The sequence below is a fragment of the Phyllostomus hastatus genome, unplaced genomic scaffold (genome assembly GCF_019186645.2).
Source record: "Phyllostomus hastatus isolate PE091 unplaced genomic scaffold, TTU_PhHast_1.1 phas_contig_38, whole genome shotgun sequence".
NCBI lineage: Eukaryota > Metazoa > Chordata > Mammalia > Chiroptera > Phyllostomidae > Phyllostomus > Phyllostomus hastatus.
Genome location: NW_025333869.1, coordinates 28,499,970 through 28,518,245, shown reverse-complemented (window position 1 = coordinate 28,518,245; position 18,276 = coordinate 28,499,970). Strand labels below are relative to the sequence as shown.

The 18,276-nt window shown below is 38.4% G+C and overlaps 1 protein-coding gene across 3 annotated transcripts in view; it reads right to left on the bottom strand.

Moving 5' to 3' along the window:
* Nucleotides 1-1,354: 1,354 nt before the first annotated feature.
* The window catches only part of DNAJC12 (DnaJ heat shock protein family (Hsp40) member C12), a 43,966-nt gene continuing 27,044 nt past the window's right edge, over nt 1,355-18,276 (bottom strand). For all 3 annotated transcript variants that reach the window (XM_045842063.1, XM_045842062.1, XM_045842064.1), the window contains exons 5-6: nt 8,277-8,481; nt 1,355-1,922 (exon numbers count right to left, since the gene is read on the bottom strand). In XM_045842063.1, coding sequence (XP_045698019.1) covers nt 1,828-1,922; nt 8,277-8,481 — 300 coding nt within the window. In that variant the 3' untranslated portion in view covers nt 1,355-1,827. The remainder of the gene's footprint in view (nt 1,923-8,276; nt 8,482-18,276) is intronic.

Genomic DNA, 18,276 nt, shown 5'->3' with positions numbered 1-18,276 from the left:
ATCAAGTACATAAAGTGCTTAGCGCAAGCTTGGCCCATCATAAATCCCCATTCAAGTGGAGCTCTTCCTCATGTCTTATTTGGAGCCCTCAGACCTCCTGGGAGACAGAAAAGTAAATGAGAGCTGATGTTCAGCCTTGTCAGCAACTAGGATATCCATCTGTAACAGAAGCAGAGTGGACCATGGGAATGGAAGTGTTTTTCCCATTGGCAAGTCACTAAAAGGCATCAATACTGTAAATTAGACAATCTGGTGGGGGGAGGTATTGGTGTGGAGAAGGAAGAGAAAAATTTAAAACTGGAGTTCTTAGGTTTAAAAATTCACTTATTCAATCCAGTTTTGGGTTTTTTTGGGGGGGGTGGAGGGGCAGGGTACATACCTGGGCCAGGCAGGCATTATGACAAGAAATTGTAATCCAAAGCCTCATTTTATTAATTTAACATGCTATATTTTTGCATTTATTTTCCTTTTAAAGTAAAATTTGCAGATGTAGTAACAATGCCAAATCACATTTTACTGAAGTGGTAAGATACTCATATAAATAATTCTCTAAACACATTTGACAAAACAATACAAATTCAAATAAAATTAAGGGAACAAATTCAAATAAAATTAAGGGAACCAATTAAGTAAGGGAACTGTGTTTGTTTAAAAAAAAGTTTTCAAATGTATTATGAACTTAGCTGTGTTCCCCAAAAATTCATATATTGCAGTCCCCAACTCCCTGTACCTCAGAATATAATCTAATTTGAAGATAATGTTTTTAAAGTGTTGATTCATCCTGGCTGGCATAGCTCAATGGATTGAGCGCGGGCTGGGAACCAAAGTGTCCCAGGTTCGATTCCCAGCCAGGGTACATTCCTGGGTTGCAGGCCATAACCCCCAGCAACCGCACATTGATGTTTCTCTCTCTTTCTCTCTCTCTCTCTCTCTCTCTCTCTCCCTCCCTCTCTTCCCTCTCTAAAAATAAATAAATAAAATCTTTAAAAATAATAATAAATAAATTGTTGATTCAGTTAACGGGAGGCTGTTAGGGTAGGGCCCTTATCCAATATGACTGATGTTCTTACAAGAAGTAGAAGCACCACAGATGTACATGCACAGAAAAAGGCCATGTGAGGACACAGGGAGAACGCAGCCATCTACAAACCAGGGGGAGAGGCCTCAGAAGAAACCAAACCTGTAGACACCTTGATCTTAGATTTCTAGCCTTCAAACTGTAAGAAAATAAATTTCTAATCACTTGCTACCTAACAAAAGAAATCTAGTAGCAACATATTTGCTCAAATAATTTTTTAAATTTATGATTATTAAAATTAAAGTAAAATACATGTTCAAAATACCTGTTTCAAAATACAGTTGAATTATACATTTATTATGAACTTTGGGAAAATTATTTATTTCATTCTATGGGGGTAAGACAGTAATTTCACATTTCATTTTAAGTCCAAAGTCAGAAAACATTTCTTGTACATCCAACACTAATAGAGATCATCATACATCAATTAAATATTTAAATACAGAGATCAATTTTTAATGGATTTCTATAAATAACATGAACAGGAGAACACTCATAATATAATCCACTCTGGATCCAAGAGCCTTAATTTATTCAAATATTAAAAGAAACTTGTCTTTCGAAATTTTCTTCATTTAGAAAACACATTGTGAGAATGGGTTCAAGGATGGAGGAATCAATCAGTACTCAGCAATTCCCAGACATAACATATAAACATGACATTTTAAAGATGTGAACAGAGACTGCATGTAGGCAGCACAGGAAACGGTCTGGCTCACTCACTCTCTCTCCAACGGAGAAGGGACATTTCATATTTCATAGTTTCTGAATTTCCTCAGGAGTTCTGAAGGAGCACCACCAGACCAGCGGAAACGAAGGTGCCAATAATTCATATCTGAAAAACCTTTAAAGGATAGAAGAAAAGGTTTTTAAATCAGAGGTAAAAACAAAGAGGTCAGGGGGGTAAAACATTTTGCTGATAAGACTTCACTGCAAGAAATAAAATGTAAGGGTAAGTCTTTGGTATGAACCATTAGTATCTTATAGAAACTGATTAACTTAAGCAGACTTCTGAATTCTTATGAACAGGACTTAGTTTATATGGATGAGGGGATCTCACATGCTTAAACTTAATAATAAAAAGATACTTATAGATGCCTCCAGTGGTGGGAATTTTGACAATTCGCCTGCAAAAGAATTGGAAACAAGTTTCAAAAGACTGCCAAAAATAAAAGGTCAATGGTAAAGGACCTCTGGAACTACAAATAATTTATTCCATGATAGTAAGGATTTTTTTTTAAAGCCTAAGAAACAACTTTGTTTTAAATTAGATAAAAGGTCAGTTTCCTTCTCTACTAGAGGAAGTATAAATTGGCACAACTCTTCTGGTAGTCAGCTTGCAATATACCAAACTCATTAAAATGTATAAACTTACACAATAATTCTACTACTAGAAATTTATCTTAAGGGAATAATCATGGATGTGCTCAAGGGTTTTAACTATAGGATGCTTTATCATAATACCTTTAATAAATGTTTTTAAAAATCATGACACATTCTAAGTCTTCAGCAATAGAAATCTGGTTAAAAGGCTTTAACCAGATATAGTGACTAACAATTTTTTAGTATTTACGGTCACAGAAAAAGACTCATAACATATTGCTAAGTGACAGGTGGTTATAAAATGGTTTACACAGCCTTCGTTGGTGTGGCTCAATGGATTGAGTACTAACCTGTGAGCCAAAGGGTCACCGGTTCAATTCCCAGTCAGGGCACATGCCTGGGTTGCGGGCCAGGTCCCCAGTAGGGGGCGTGTGAGAGGCAACCACACATCAATGTTTCTCTCCCTCTTTTTCTCTCCCTTCCCCCTCTCTAAAAATAAATAAATAAAATCTTTAAAAAAACAGTTTAGATAGTGTGATCTCATTTTTACATTTCTTATTTACATGAATATTTACGTAAAAAATATTTTTAAAATCTAAAAGGAATTACCACTAAATGTTAACAGTAGTCATCCCTGCATAGTTGTAATAGATGTGTTTTTAATTTTTATACCTTTTTTGTTTATCTGTATTTTCTTATTTTTCTGCAATAAACAAGTATGAATTTTTCATTTTTTGTTTATAATATTGCTAATGAAAAAGGAGGTTTACAGAATAATAAATAAAATATGCTTCTATTGATATTTAAAATATTATCTCAAATATTATCTAAATATCTAGTCAGGAAAAATATACCCAGAGACACTTCCAGCAAAGATGGAGGTATAGGTAGATACACTTTGCCTCCTCGCACAACCAAGAGAAGGACAACAACAAATTTAAAAACAAAAAATAACCAGAACTGCCAGAAAGTTGAACTGTATGAAAGTCCAACAACCAAGAAGTTAAACAAGAAACATTCATCCAGACCAGTAGGAAGGGCAGAGATGGGCAGCTGGGGAGGAAAGGACTCACAGCAAGGTGATGGCTGGAGGACCAGGAGAGGCAGTGGCTGGCACACCAGACAGTCTCACATTTGCGTGTGGATAAACAGGGAGGAACTGGGGAGTAAGATAGACTGCACAACTCAGGGTTCCAGCATGGGAAAACAAAGCCTCAAAACCTCTGTAAAAATCCGTGGAGGTTATAGCAGTGGGAGAGACTCCCACCTCACAGGAGAGTTTGTTGCAGAGACCCAGAGGATCCTAGAATGCACACAAACCCACTCACCTGGAAATCAGCACCCAAAGGGCCCAATTTGCTTGTGGGTTGCAAGGGAAGTGACAAATTGGGCCCAGAGCACAGCAAGTGGCATTGTTCCCTCTCGGGCCCCTCTCCCACATACAGTACCACAATGCAGCAAAGTGGGTTGCCCTGCCCTGGCAAATACCTAAAGCTCTGCCCGTTACAAAGTCACAGGTGTGTCAAGGCAAAGAAATCTGGCCCAAATGAAAGAACAGATCAAAACTCCAAATATAGAACTAAGTGATGAGGCGATAGCCAAGCTCTCAGATGCACAGTTCAAAACACTGGTAATCAAAATGCTCACAAGAAGTGATAGAGTATGGTTGCAAAATTGAGGAAAAAGTGAAGGCTATGCAAAGTAAAATAAAGAAAAATATACAGGGAACCAACAGTGAAGGGAAGGAAACCAGGACTCAAATCAACAATTTGGGGCAGAAGGAAGAAATAAACATTCAACCAGAACAGAATGAAGAAACAAGAATTCAAAAAATTGAGGAGAAGCTTAGGAACCTCCAGTATAACTTTAAATGTTTCAACATCCAAATCACAGGGTGCTAAAAAAGAAGAGGAAGAGCAAGATATTGAAAACTTATTTGAAAAAATAACGAAGAAGAAATTCTTCAACCTGGCAAAGGAAATAGACTTCTAGGATGTCCAAGAAGTTTGAGAGTCCCAAGGAAGCTCACACCAAGGCACATCATCATTACATTACCCAAGATTAAAGATAAGAACAGACTCTCAAAAGCAGCAAGAGAAAAGGAGACAGTTACTTACAAAGGAGTTCCCATAAGACTGTCAGCTGATTTCTCAAAAGAAATCTTGCAGGCAAGAAGGGGCTGGAAAGAAGTATTCCAAGTCATGAAAGGCAAGGATGTACATCCAAGAGTACTCTACCCAGCAAAGCTATGATTTAGAATGGAAGGGCAGATAAAGTGTTTCTCAGATCAGGTCAAGTTAAAGGAGTTCATCATCACCAAGCCCTTATTATATGAAATGTTCAAGGGACTTATCTAAGACAAAGAAGATGGTCAAAAACTATGAACAGTAAAATGACAACAAACTCACAACTTTCAGCAACTGAATCTAAATAAAACAAAAACAAACCAAGCAAACAACTAGAACAGGAACAGAATCACAGAAATGGATATTACATGGAGGGTTATCAGTGGGGAGGGGAAGAATGGAGGAAAAGGTACAGGGAATAAGAAGCATAAGTGGTAGGTACAACATAGACAGGGGGAGGTTAAGAATAGTATAGGAAATGGAGAAGCCAAAGAACTTATATGTATGACCCATGGACATGAACTAAAGAGATGGGAATGCTGGTGGGAGGGGGGTGCAGGGTAGAGGGGAATAAAGGGGAGAAAAAAATGGGACAACTGTAATAGCATAGTCAACAAAATATACTTTTAAAAAAAGAAAAATATATACAGAATAGTTGATAATGGTTATCTCAGGTAAACAGGATCTGTTTGCACTTCCTTTAGAATTATCAGAGAAAACAAATCTACAGAATTTCCATTTGGGAAAAAAGCACAAAAGGAGATATATTTCTGACAACCTGTAATTGAAAAACACACACAAAATATGTACTGTATGGTCCTGTATGCAACATATAAAAATAACCTAAAGATCAGTAATCGATATGTTCTCTAGTTGGTAAGTTTGTCAGTTGCATTTTCTTCCTTTTGCTTGACCACATTCTCTCACACCTCATCTGCTGCCAGCCAGGCCCCCCTGCCAGAGGGAGCCCTGCACTGAAAGCCACAGGGCTGGAAAACTGGGAAGGTAGATGGATGCCCAGAGGACAAGACTGCACACCAACAGCTTCTGCTACATTTTATTTTTTGTTTGTTTGTTTGTTTGTTTGTTTTTATTCCAGAATGTTCCACAAAACTATTTGACTGTATTTATCAGAAACCATTTATTCCATAAACAGAAGGAGTAGAGGTGAGATTGTCTCGCACTCCTGTTTTCAGATGCCAGGATTCATATTTTACTGGCTGCAATGAAGTCAGAAGATGATAGGAACTATTTGATGTCTGCTCATCACAGAAGTGGCATTAAAAGGCAAACTCCAAAGTAAATATTAAGCATTGCCTGAGGATATTAACAAATATGCTGAAAAGTTATGTGAGAAGCCTCTCAGGGTTTGGTTAAGGTGACATGAATAATATCTCTTAAATGCTGATATTACAAAAATTTACACTACACTCAAATGAAATTACAAATAATCATGCAATTGCACTTTGGTATATCAAACTCCAACTATAAGGCACTACTCAGAAGAGCCAATAATCTCTTAAACAACATTAAAAAATCACTGGTAAGTGCAGCTTTTGGCAAAACTTCATAATTCTTATTCTTCAACAAACACCTTCTCAGAACACTGCTCCTCCCTCCTTTCAGCCCCTCCACTTCATTCCTCAAACACAGTAAGAGAATACATACACTACAAGAGGTGAGGGCATCAAACTGACATCACAATTTATCCTGAGTAAACTATGATATATCTGCGCTGTGGAATATTTACCAGCTGCTAAAAACAATGAGTTAATTCTAAATGAAAGGGTCTAAGGAAAAGTCCTATAATAATAAAATGTGACACTTAAAAAAATGATATGCCTGATCTAAATATTTTACATATATTAAGTTATTTACTTCTCAAAAAGTCTGCTTAAGTTAATCAGTTACTGTAAGATGTTAATAATTTATACCAAAGACTTACCCTTATGAAGTGCAACTAGAATTTTAACTATTATATACAGATAAGAAAACTCAGAGAGGTTAATTCTTGTCAACATAAGAACATCCAAATGTGTAGAGAATTTTTATAAAAATTCATTATTTGAGTTAAACAGAGGACATGCCTGGAAGCAAGGTCTCAACAGACAGAAAAATGATTCCCAGAATAACAGTTTGTAGTTTCTTTTATGCATTTGAGGTTAAGGAGGGAATGTAAGAAAAACTGTGTGCAGGTGAGGACTGGATTACAGGTTAAGAATATGTGCTCTCTTGAGGGGGGTCACGGTTTAGAAGGGGTCTGAAAAGAGGCATTTCAGAGGTCTGTTAACCTAGAGGCACAGAAGCAATGGACAGGGCTTGCTTAAAGTAGAGATGAACCTTTCGCTAAAGAAGTTATGGGCCTGTGATGTGACTACCCACTGTGACTTGTCTGGTTAGGAATTTATGATCAGATCACCCTGTGAGGTTACTTTCCATAGAACCCCTTTTCTTCATTGGCACTTGGGGTTAGAGAGGGACAGATCTGAACATTTCAAGGCTGAATGGACAAATATTTGCATGTTTGCCTGTGTGTGTGTGAGTGGGTGTTTTCATGTGTATGTTTGCTTACAACTGTTTTTCTGACATTCCCTCTTCTGCTTTGATCAGTCATAAGGCTGATGTAGTCAACATACAGACTACAAAACGATTTTGGGGGTAACCAGCAGAGACACCTGAGTCAAACTCTAAGAATTCTTATTCCCAGCAAGTAGTGAGTATTAAAAAGTTCTCCACAAAGAGATTTGAAGTGACTATTTCAAGAAAGACTATAATTCACTACAATCTAATTATCTTCTTTTATTGAATATATATTCAAGAATGTTCAGGACTCTTCTGTTTAGAGGCTAAAATTTATTAGGGTGTTGTATCACAACGCTGAAAGTCAAAGAAGATTTTGAAGGACAGTCACAGTGTGTGTACATAACACACCTACCCGTATAGGACACACAGTGGATGGCTAGAAATGTAGTTCACATTTACTCAGGGCCCTTCTACTATGGGCAAATCAGTGTGCTAAGCATTTTGCATGGATCTCATTGAATCCTCATGATAAATCTATAAGAAGTTACCATTATGATGTCTAGTTTTTAGATGAGGAAACTGAGGCCTAGAGAAGTAAGTTTTACCAAGTAATGCAGATAATAAGTAGTAGAGTCAGGATGTGTAGCTTGGGAGCCAGAAGTTCAACCTCATTAACACCCTGCTTCAGTGGGTCTATAAAGGATTCAGAGTATCTACAGAGCTACTTACAGTTAAGGTATCTTCTCAAAGATAGGACAGTGCCTTAGAAACAGACCAAAGCCAAACCACCTTAGCTCAGACCCCTGCCCTGCCACATAAAAACTGTTTAGCCTTGAGAAAATCATTCAGTCTCCCTGGGCTTTAGTCTTCTCATCTATCAAAAGAGAATAATGTTGACACCAACCTCACAAACTTGTAGTGAGGATTAAATAAAGTAATATATGCAAAATTAATATTAAATGAGATAACAGATGTAAAATAATTTCTGTAAAACATCCCTGCACATAGTAAACACCCCCCAATAAATGTGAGCTAGCATTATTGCAGTGGAGAGGAAGACAACTCCCACAAATATCTCAATTTCCTTTGCCAGAAATATATTGAAGACTGTATCTTCTAGTTTTTGTGTCAGTGCTAAGTAAGTATCTTTTAAGGTGCCAAACCAATCCTTAAATTTGGCAAGACTCAGACCTTCTCTGTCTGCAAAGCAATATGACATGACTTACTTGAAGAATTTGGATTCTGTGGGGAGAATGTGTTCTCCAAGGATTCAGATTCTTTTTGCTCCGTTTTCTCTGTGGTTGAACCCAGCTCCTCCTTCTTTACTCCTCTTTGCTCATTCTGTTCCTCATTTTCAGCCTTGCTGGCATGAGTCTGGTCAGTTTCTTCCAGCATTAGATCTTTTTTACCTCTGACAGCCCAGTGCATTGACTATATTAAGAGCAGATGTATAAAGTCAATATTATACAGTTTTCTATATTTAAAGTTTAACATGTTATAATGCTAGTGATCAGAATGTTAAGCTTGACTATTAACCGGATTTTAATCAATTAATCCAGATATTAATTAATCTTCCCTGATTTGGAAGACTAATGATAGAAGGAAAAATCCATATTATGGTACAGAACAAAAGGGCCAGCATCAGAGAGATTCAGAGAATTAAATGTTTCCTCAAAAAGTGAAACCCAGCCCTGGCTGGTGTAACTCAGTGAATTGAGCACAGGCTGTGAACCAAAGTGTCGCAGGTTCGATTCCCAGTCAGGCCACATACCTAGGTTGCAGGCCACAGCCCCCAGCAACCGCACATTGATGTTTCTCTCTCTCTCTCTCTCTTTCTCCCTCCCTTCCCTTTCTAAAAATAAATTAAAAAAAAATTTTTTTTTTAAAGTGAAACCCAGAATTACCACATGGACTGCAATCCCATTCCTAAGTATATACCCAAAAGAACTGAAAACATATGTTCAAAGAAAAACTTATACATGGATGCTCATTCACAAAAGCCAAAAGGTAGAAACATCCTTAATGTCCACAAGCTAATGAGTAAATAAAATGTGGTATTTCCATACAATGGAATATTATTTGACCATAAAAAGGAACAAAGTGCTACAAAGTGGATAAACCCTGAAAACATTGCTAAATAAAAGAAGCCAGACACAAAAGGCCACATAGGTATGATTCCACTTATAAGAAATACCCAGAATAGACAAATCCATGTAGACAGAAAGCAGAGTAGTGGTTACCAGGAGCTGGGGGAGAGGGTGATGAAAAAGTTCTGCAATTAGATACTGATGATGGGTGAACAGCATTGCAAATGTACTTAATAGTACTGAATTTTACACTTTTAATGGTTAAAATTGTAAGTTTTATGTTATGGGTATTTTAATACCAAAAAACTGAGACTATGTGTCTTGAGTAAGGCGAGAGATTAAACCTACTACTATTGTAACTATTGTAACTGCTACTGTGACCTTCCATTCAGCCATAAGCAATGCAAAGTTAGCATTAGAATTCTGGCAATAAAAATATTAGAATTCTGGATTATACATCTTTTCTTTAAGAAAACATATGAGTGGGGATGGCTGGGGTTGAGGGGGCAGTGGTAGGGGGAATATGGAGACAACTGTACTTGAACAACAATTTTTAAAAAGTTAAAAAAAAATAAAAAGAAAAGAAAACACATGGGCCCTGGCTGGTGTGCCTCAGTTGCTTGGAACATCATCCCATAAACCAAAAGGTCATGGGTTCGATTCCTGGTCAGGTTCGGTCCCCAGTCAAGGCATACTAGAGGCAACTAATAAATATTTCTCTCTTAATACATGTTTCTCTCTGACATTGATGTTTCTCTCCCTCCCTTCTCCCCCCTCTAAAATCAATAAGCATATCCTCAGGTGAGGATACAAAAAAAAAAGAAAGAAAGAAAACACATGGCTCAAAGCAGATCAATATTTACTACGAACTATTTGTTCTAACTTTAGGTGAATTCACTTTATTTTTTTTAAAGAAGCAGTAATATTTCTTTTTCTTTCTTTCTTTTAAGATTTTATTTATTTATTTTTTAGAGAGGGAAGAGAGAGAGAAAGAGGGAGAGAGAAAGAGAGAGAGAGAGAGAAACATCAATGTGCGGTTGCTGGGGGTCATGGTCTACAACCCAGGCATGTACCCTGACTGGGAATCGAACCTGCGACACTTTGGTTCGCAGCCTGTGCTCAATCCACTGAGCTACGCCAGCCAGGGCGGTGAATTCACTTTATGAGAAATTTTCCAAGTCCAGTTATTCTCAATAAGAATTTTCTAAATATCGTCCCATTTACTTTCATAAGGATGCTGTGAATGTGGGCATGTACACTGTATGGAAGGTCTCTGGAAGGAAATACAGGAAGCTCAATGGAGGCTTTCTAGGGGAGAAGAGCAGAACTGGGGTCTGGGATCAGGATGAACTCACTTTTCATTACACATCTTATTGTACTATGTTCATTTTTTAAACGGAGGTGTTTTAGTTATATTTTTAATTTAGAAATTTAAAAAATCAGTGGTCATAAATCAATAGTTGGGTATTACCCATTGATTTCTGGTACAACTTTTATATTTTTAGACATACACAAGATCCAAGACCCCTGAAAAATCTCCCCAGAAACCTGGATCACAGAATTATGTTGAATATGCTGGGAGAGGTCTTTTGCCCAATGATTGAACTGTGTGATTTTGCCAGAGTCACTCTGGCTATGTATGGTGGGATCTAGATAAGGGGAAAATCAAAATGCGTTTGCAAAATGGAAGGATTTGTTAGGTCAGAAAACTGAGGAACAAAGGTCAAAGACAGAGTTACTTTTCCCCATAGACCCTTTTGTACCTTTTCCATTTTGTGTCCTGTATATGTTTTTCCCATAAAAATGTTTAAAATTGGATACATGGGTGGAAGAAGGGAGGAAGACTAAATGAATACAGAGTGAGGAAGAGAGATTAAGAGTTTGCTGTGTCAAGAATATTTCAATTAGAATAATTAGCCCTGCTGTCAATCAAAATACTAAATATAATGGTTTATTTTCTTGATATCCAGAATACTGCTTTCCTGAGCTATAAAAGCAGGGGCAAGGAGAAAACAAAGCAAAGAAATCAAAACAAAACATTGATTTCCTGAAGTCCAAGGCTTATTGAACTAGCTCAGGAGTTGTGACATTTTAAAACTGTGTCAGAACCACAAAAGCGGCCACCTCAGCTACGCATGTTCCCCATGACGCAAGGGGCATCTCGCTTTTCACCTACAGCACACTTCAACTGCTCTTAAAATGTTGGGGTTACCAACTTCTGCCTGAGAAGACCCCAGTTTTGTTTAAACAAAACTGTTTAAACAAAACAACGTAGGGAGGCAGTAGCCGAATATTACATCCGTGGCCAACCTGTCTCACCAACTTTTTTTTTTTTTTTCAGAACCTAAACCCTGCTTTATAAGGCTGAGTGGCCATCACTGGTTTCCCTGCAAAGATATGAGGTATGGGGGTGGGGTGGGAGTGGGGGAGTCCATCAGCACAGCAGCATCTTAAAGAGTTTAGAGACACCACAAATTCTTACCAGAGCTAATACTGGCCTCTCAAAAGGAGCCAGGAGAAGCATATCTCCAAGAAGAAAGGAGAAATGCAATGGAGTAAAATGCCTTCTTGGAATCTTTTAAATAAATCTTTTCATCACAATTTTTAAAGAAAATTAGGAAGTGGTAATGACAGGATGTTAATGAATAATAGCCAAAATGATCATAAAAATAACATATCTCAATTATGCTAAAAGATATATTCAAATGTAAATATGTGAATATATTTGTAGATACATATAGATAAAATATAGACAGACTGAAGGGTAATGTGGTCTTGTGTACACCCTAAAATCATAAATATATTGAAGCCTTCTGCCCTAATCCAACCGGTGTAATTGCTTTTTCCTATAACAGGGATCTGGCTAGATCACTGGGGGCAGAAAGAGACCCCGAGGCAGCACGAAAGGCTGCCCTGCCCCAAGTGGGGAAGGGAACCCCGAGGTGGCAGGAAAGAGCCTGCCTCCCCCCGGAGGAGAAGGGAGGGGCTGCAGGAGGCCGCTGCCGCAGGCAACTGTAAACAAGCTGGCGCCAGCATGCGTTGCCCAAGCAACAGAGCACCGCAGTGTGATACGGCAGAAGGAAGTTTGCAGTCTGTGCCAGGCTAGTGAAATGTTTGAACAGGTGAAAAGACCCTCCTACCCGCTTCCAGATTATGGCGGCAGGAGTAGGGGCAGAGACACTGTACCACCCTAAATCGGCTGGGAATTTGGACACTTCCACTTGGCATGGGATTTGGGGGTCGGAGATTTAAACAGAGGGTGTGTAAAAACTTGTCACTTTTTTCCTTCCCCTCACTCTCCTGGTGGGGGGTCAGCGACCCAGGTGTTCCCGGGCCAGTGGGCCCTGGAGACCTCACGGTCTGATAGCATGTCCGCACCCATTCCAACACTAGAAGTGGTGGCAGTGCTGGCGACTGGCACTGCGCGGCCCTGCTTGGCCAGACACATGGATGGACACACCAGCGAGCCAGAGGGACAGGGTGCAGGTGCTGAGCCGGTGGGCAGCGGTTGGAAGAAAGGGCAAGTCCTATGCTGGAGCGCATAAACTCCAGAAAGAAGTCGAAGCTTGACCAGGAACGAGCTAAGCCACATATCCAAAAGTGCAGTATTTTTAAATAGGAGAAGAAAGTCCAGGCACAGCCTTAAACTGATCTGGCAAAGGCTGGAGGAGTTATTTGTCTTCGGGTATTTTAAAGGAAATGGGCTTTGAGGCAGAAGCACATTATTCTTCCAGTATTGTATAGCCTTTGAATAAAAAACTCCTTTCCTTTTTCACCAAACCTTGCCTCTGGAATTTATGGGCAGTGGGCAGCAGAATCCCACATGACTGTGCAGTAACATTCCTGTCTTCAACCTCTCTTCTCAACTGCAAGGGAGCGTTATTCTCCAAAAATAATCAATCCACTCACCCCAAGATCCAAGAATTACCCCATAATGCAATTTCTGCCACCACTCAATGTAATTGGCACTCACATTAACGAATGAAGGGGAGAGAGCAGTGAAAGGAAATGCATGTTAATATGACTACGTTTGGATGGCAGGGTTATAAAGTTATTTTTCTTTTATTTATTTCTATATTTTTTGGTGTTTTCCAAATTTTCTATGACAAGATTATATGTGTGTGTGTTAAGTGCAATGGTTTATAACACCTGACTGACCTACCTATCATCTTAAGAAGCAGTTGCTCTCAGTGACTTCCAGTTCACCCCAGGAGGGGTGGGCCCAGAATCACCTGAAGGAATATTTTTGCATAGGTAAGTAGTCCATTAAGTTGCTTGCTACCTTAGAGCACACAGCTGTTACCAAGCAGGTGACACTTGGCTCTGTTCCTAAAAGCTATACATAAATCAAGCCCCCTTTTGGGTACGGACATCCAAACTCTTGATGCTGCCCAAAACTCTGCTTCTGTCCGTAAGTTCCCTTAGTAAACTGTTCAATTCTAAAGCTATCAGCCTCTTTATTGGGTCTCTCAGCCCCACCCTCCTTAGGAGGTTGGTTTCAGGCCACCTCAGAAAATTTTCGCAACAATATGTACAATTAGAAAAAATTAGATTTTAAAAGTTAAATGCACTTATGATTGCCAAAATATAGAGGGTTGGGCAAAAGCAGGTTCACAGTTGTGAGTACACAAACTACAGTTTATTCTTGTATTTTATTTATTAATTGTTGTACTATTTTCCATCTGACCAGCTGTAAATCTACTTTCCTTCCCCCTCCCCATACAAGTGGGGAGCTTCTGGGTACTAGTAATGGGTGTGTTGGGAGGGACAACACAAACTATATACTTCACAACCATTTACTAAATTGTAAATGTAGATGTTATGCATTTTTCTTTAAGTTTTATTTCAAAATAAAAATGTTAATTGTAAATAGAGTCAATGGCCTCAGTGGGTGTAACATATAACCTGCTCTTGGTTTGGTTCTGTTGTTGTGTTTGTTTGGCTTCTTGAGTTTTTTGCACATGCACAGATTAGAAAAAGCTGGCCAGTGGCCTCCTCTGTGGAGGGGAAAGAGTATTGGGAAGGTTAGTGAAAAATGGAGTAAGAAAATCAAGACTTCAGGGTCCAGAGAACTGAAAATATGAGCTGTAAGTGGCACAGATGGCTTGTACACGACATATTGACTCTATGCCTCAGCACCTCTCTCTTGAATGAGAGTGCCTATAGCGTGCTGTAGATGGGCAGTGAGGACTAATGACTCACCTATAGTAAATGCTTTCAAAGCCCTTAGTGAAAAGATATTTTGAGATAGTAGTCTTACTCATCCATTCCCTTTATACATTTTGTTATCAGTCCCCATCTCTGCTGATCCCAATTAATGAAATGCCCAAGGGAAAAAATCCAAACTATATCAAACTCATACAGGCACTTCTCCTGATTTGTAGTTCAATCAAAGTTCTAACGTAAGAGCGATGCTAAACAGCCTGGTTTGCTGGGGCACAATTTGGTCACTCGTTTCCGTGTTCACGGAAATTATTTCTCAGCTCCACTAAGGTATTAGTTGGGCACAGTATTTAACATGAAGCAAACTATTGTAGAGTGACTCAGTTCAATAGAATGGCCATCAATAAACATATCAGATTATAGCAGTTGATAGAGACAAAGAGGAATACTAGGCTGGGGAGAGTCTGGAAAGAAAAATAATGAACTGCACCAGACAGAAAATCACTGTGTGCATGGAGCGAACTAACACTAAACAGACACCAAGCCTGGGTGCAAAAGTCACTGCCCTATGTTGTTGTTCTGCCTTCTCAATTAACTTGTTTACCAGCTTTCCTCAATGGATTGTTTGTTTCTTTTTTTTTTTATCTAGGAAGCCATTTTCTTAAATCCTGTACCTTGCTCAACATTGGAGTTTAAAAATATGTTGTCTATGTGCCAGTAAATATTGAGACAAATAAGAAAACAAATCCATGGACTCGGATGAGCCATGGATCAGCTAAACAATGTCCAAGACTGATGGGTTATTTTTATCCTGGATCTCCATGAGTACTTTTTTTTTTAACTTGCCTGGGTGATTTCTGACCTGCTTTTGGATAACATCCAATTAGGACAAACTGCCTCTGAATAAGCACAGATGGTGTTGAACTGCATCCCATCTGCCAGGGAAAGTGTGGCTCCACAGGAACAATAGGAAGCTTCCCTGGCAATCTGCAGCCAGCTGGACTCGTCCCAAGGACACCTTGTCCAGACAGAAACAGCAGGCAAACAGGTACACGTGAGGGTGATGGGTAGCCCCAGCAAGCCCTCCCAGAAACAATCAATTTGTCAAACAATCAATTCGTCAAAACTGTGTTTCTATTTAACTCTTTATAAAATGCAGAACAATTCATGTGACATGGGGCAGTTTTAACAGCTTAGGAGAATTTTTCTCAGAGCTTTATTTGGACTGTAGCTTTGCTGCTACCACTTTCCCACAGCCATCCCAAAGGTATTCTTCCTTATATTTTGGAGCTAGAGGGACAGCCATTCATACCCTGAATCCCTTGGGGTAAAGCCATTCAGCATGTAATGATGAATTTCCCTACGATTTGCGCTAGGAGGGCATCTATTTTCCAGTTATCCCAAGATCCCAAAAGCCCTGGTTACAGAAACCCTCACCCCATTATCCTTTTTTTTTAACCAATATCACTATCTAAATTTAAATTTCAAAACATTCATTGACTTCAATGAATTCTTAAAATATTTGTACGAATTACACTATTAAGAGAAACTTCTAAAAAGAAGAATAACTAGTGAAGTGACAGTTGCTTGGCATGAGAAAAAAATATCAGTTACAGTTTCATCATTCTTAGATGGTAGAACTGTGCCATTTGAGGAATTCTGCCAAAGGGAATTCCTGCAATAATGAATCCATGTGTGATGCTGCAAAAAACACAGTGTGATTTGTTCTGCCTTGAAGGTACTGGAACTAATGTTGCTCCCTGCCAATGCTTTTTCTTCAAGAGGGATTATAATGCTTAAATAAAAAACAGAAACACAGGGTTGATGATGTGAAAGGTAGAGATTTTATGAGATTTAACACTGTATAAATGTGTAGGGCAAGCAAACATGCTTATATCTTTTAGATAAATGTTACCTATCCTATGTTATAACCATTTTCTTGTCAGAATGGCATGTATAATATATATATAATTGTATATAATTGTATATAATATTAATGTTAATATTTTATTATATTAATATTATATATTATGTTATAATATATTATACAATAGTATAATAATATATGTAAGTTATTTATATATATCTCCCAAACAGCCTAGTGATGATGTTTAACTACAAAAGGATAAACTACAACCTATTAGGTGATGAACAATAGTAGGTAGACAATTACTAATTTTTATGGAGTGGTGAATGTGAAAGGATGAATGAATGAAATGAACAAATACAGAGCAACAATTAAAAAGCTGCAGAAAGAGGAGAGGTTTTCACATGCAGATGTCACTGTGTGGATGAGAACAGAAAAGAATGAAAAGAAATTTACAGAACATCTAACAAAAAAGGTAGAAAATGCATGAAACTTGGCATACAGGATTCAAAGTCCACTGAGGAAGAAAAACAAAAGCAAGTCGAAAACAAAAATGTTTGGCCCAAACAAAGAACACTGTTCAAAAAAAATATCACTACTGATTTAAAGTAGAAAGATATGCATCTCATCATTTTTGTACCATAATAAGAATAAATCCAAAACCAAATGCTAGCCCTGGATACTATTTCAATTTTGCCAACAAGACAAATGATGCAGTCAGTAAGATCTAAAATGTAATTATTGTAAGACCTCAAACATTTCATAGTTAAGCTAAATTCAAAGCAAAAATTATGTGTTTGGAGAAAAGAAATTAGCATTTAATGGAAAGACAACAGTAATATAAAGTACAGCAGGAATTCGGAGGGTTTTTCTTTTTTTTTTAAATTGTTGTTCAAGCACAGTTGTCTCCATTTTCCCACCATCTTTTCTCCCGCCTCACCCATCCCCACCTCGAACTCTCAATCCCACCCCCTTTTGGCTTTGTCCATGGGTCCTTTATACATATTCCTTGACTTGACCCTTCCCCTTCTTTCCCCCATTTTTGCCCCCATTCGCCCCTCTGGTTACTTTATTTCCATGTCTCTGGTTCTATTTTGCTTCCTTGTTTGTTTTGTTGATTAGGTTCCAATTACAGGTGAGATCATATGGTATTTGTCTCTCACCCCCTGTCTTATTTCACTTAGCATAATACACTCTAGTTCCACCCATGCTGTCACAAAGGGTAGGGGCTCCTTCTTTCTTTCTGTTATGTAGTATCCCATTGTGTAAATGTACCACTGTTTTTTGATCCATTTATGTACTGATGAGCACTTAAGTTGCTTCCAGCACTTGGCTATTGTAAATTGTGCTGCTATGAACATTGGAGTGCATAGGCTCTTTTGGATTGGTGTTTTGGGATTCTTAAGGTATAATCCCAGCAGTGGAACTGCTGGGTCAGAATGCAGTTCCATTTTCAGTTTTCTGAGGAAATTCCATACTATTTTCCACAGAGGCTGTACCAGTCTGCATTCCCACCAACAGTGTACTAGGGGTCCCTTTACTCCACAACCTCACCAGCGCTTACTGTTTGCTAATTTTTTTATGATGGACATACTGACTGGTGTGAAGGGGTATCTCACTGTGGTTTTAATTTTCATCTCTCTGATGGCTAGTGGTGCTGAGCATCCTTTCATATGTCTCTGGGCCTTCTGTATGTCCTCCTTGGAGAAGTGTCTGTTAAGGTCCATTGCCCATTTTTTAATGGGATTGTTTGTCTTCCTGGAGTGGAGTCATGTGAATTTTTTATATATTTTGGAGATCAAACCCTTGTCTGAGATATCATTTACAAATATATTTTCCCATACAGTTGGTTCCTTTTCATTTTACTGATGTTTTGCTTCTTTAGCCAAGCAGAAGCTTTTTATTTTGATGAAGTCCCATTTGTTTCTTCTTCTCTTTATGTCCCTTCCTCTAGAGGACATATCAGTGAAAATACTGCTGCATGGAATACCTGAGATTTTCATACCTATGTTCTCCTCTAGGACTTCTATGGTGTTACATCTTATATGTAAGTCTTTTATCCATCTTGAGTTTATTTTTCTGTATGGTGTAAGTTGGTGGTTGAGTTTC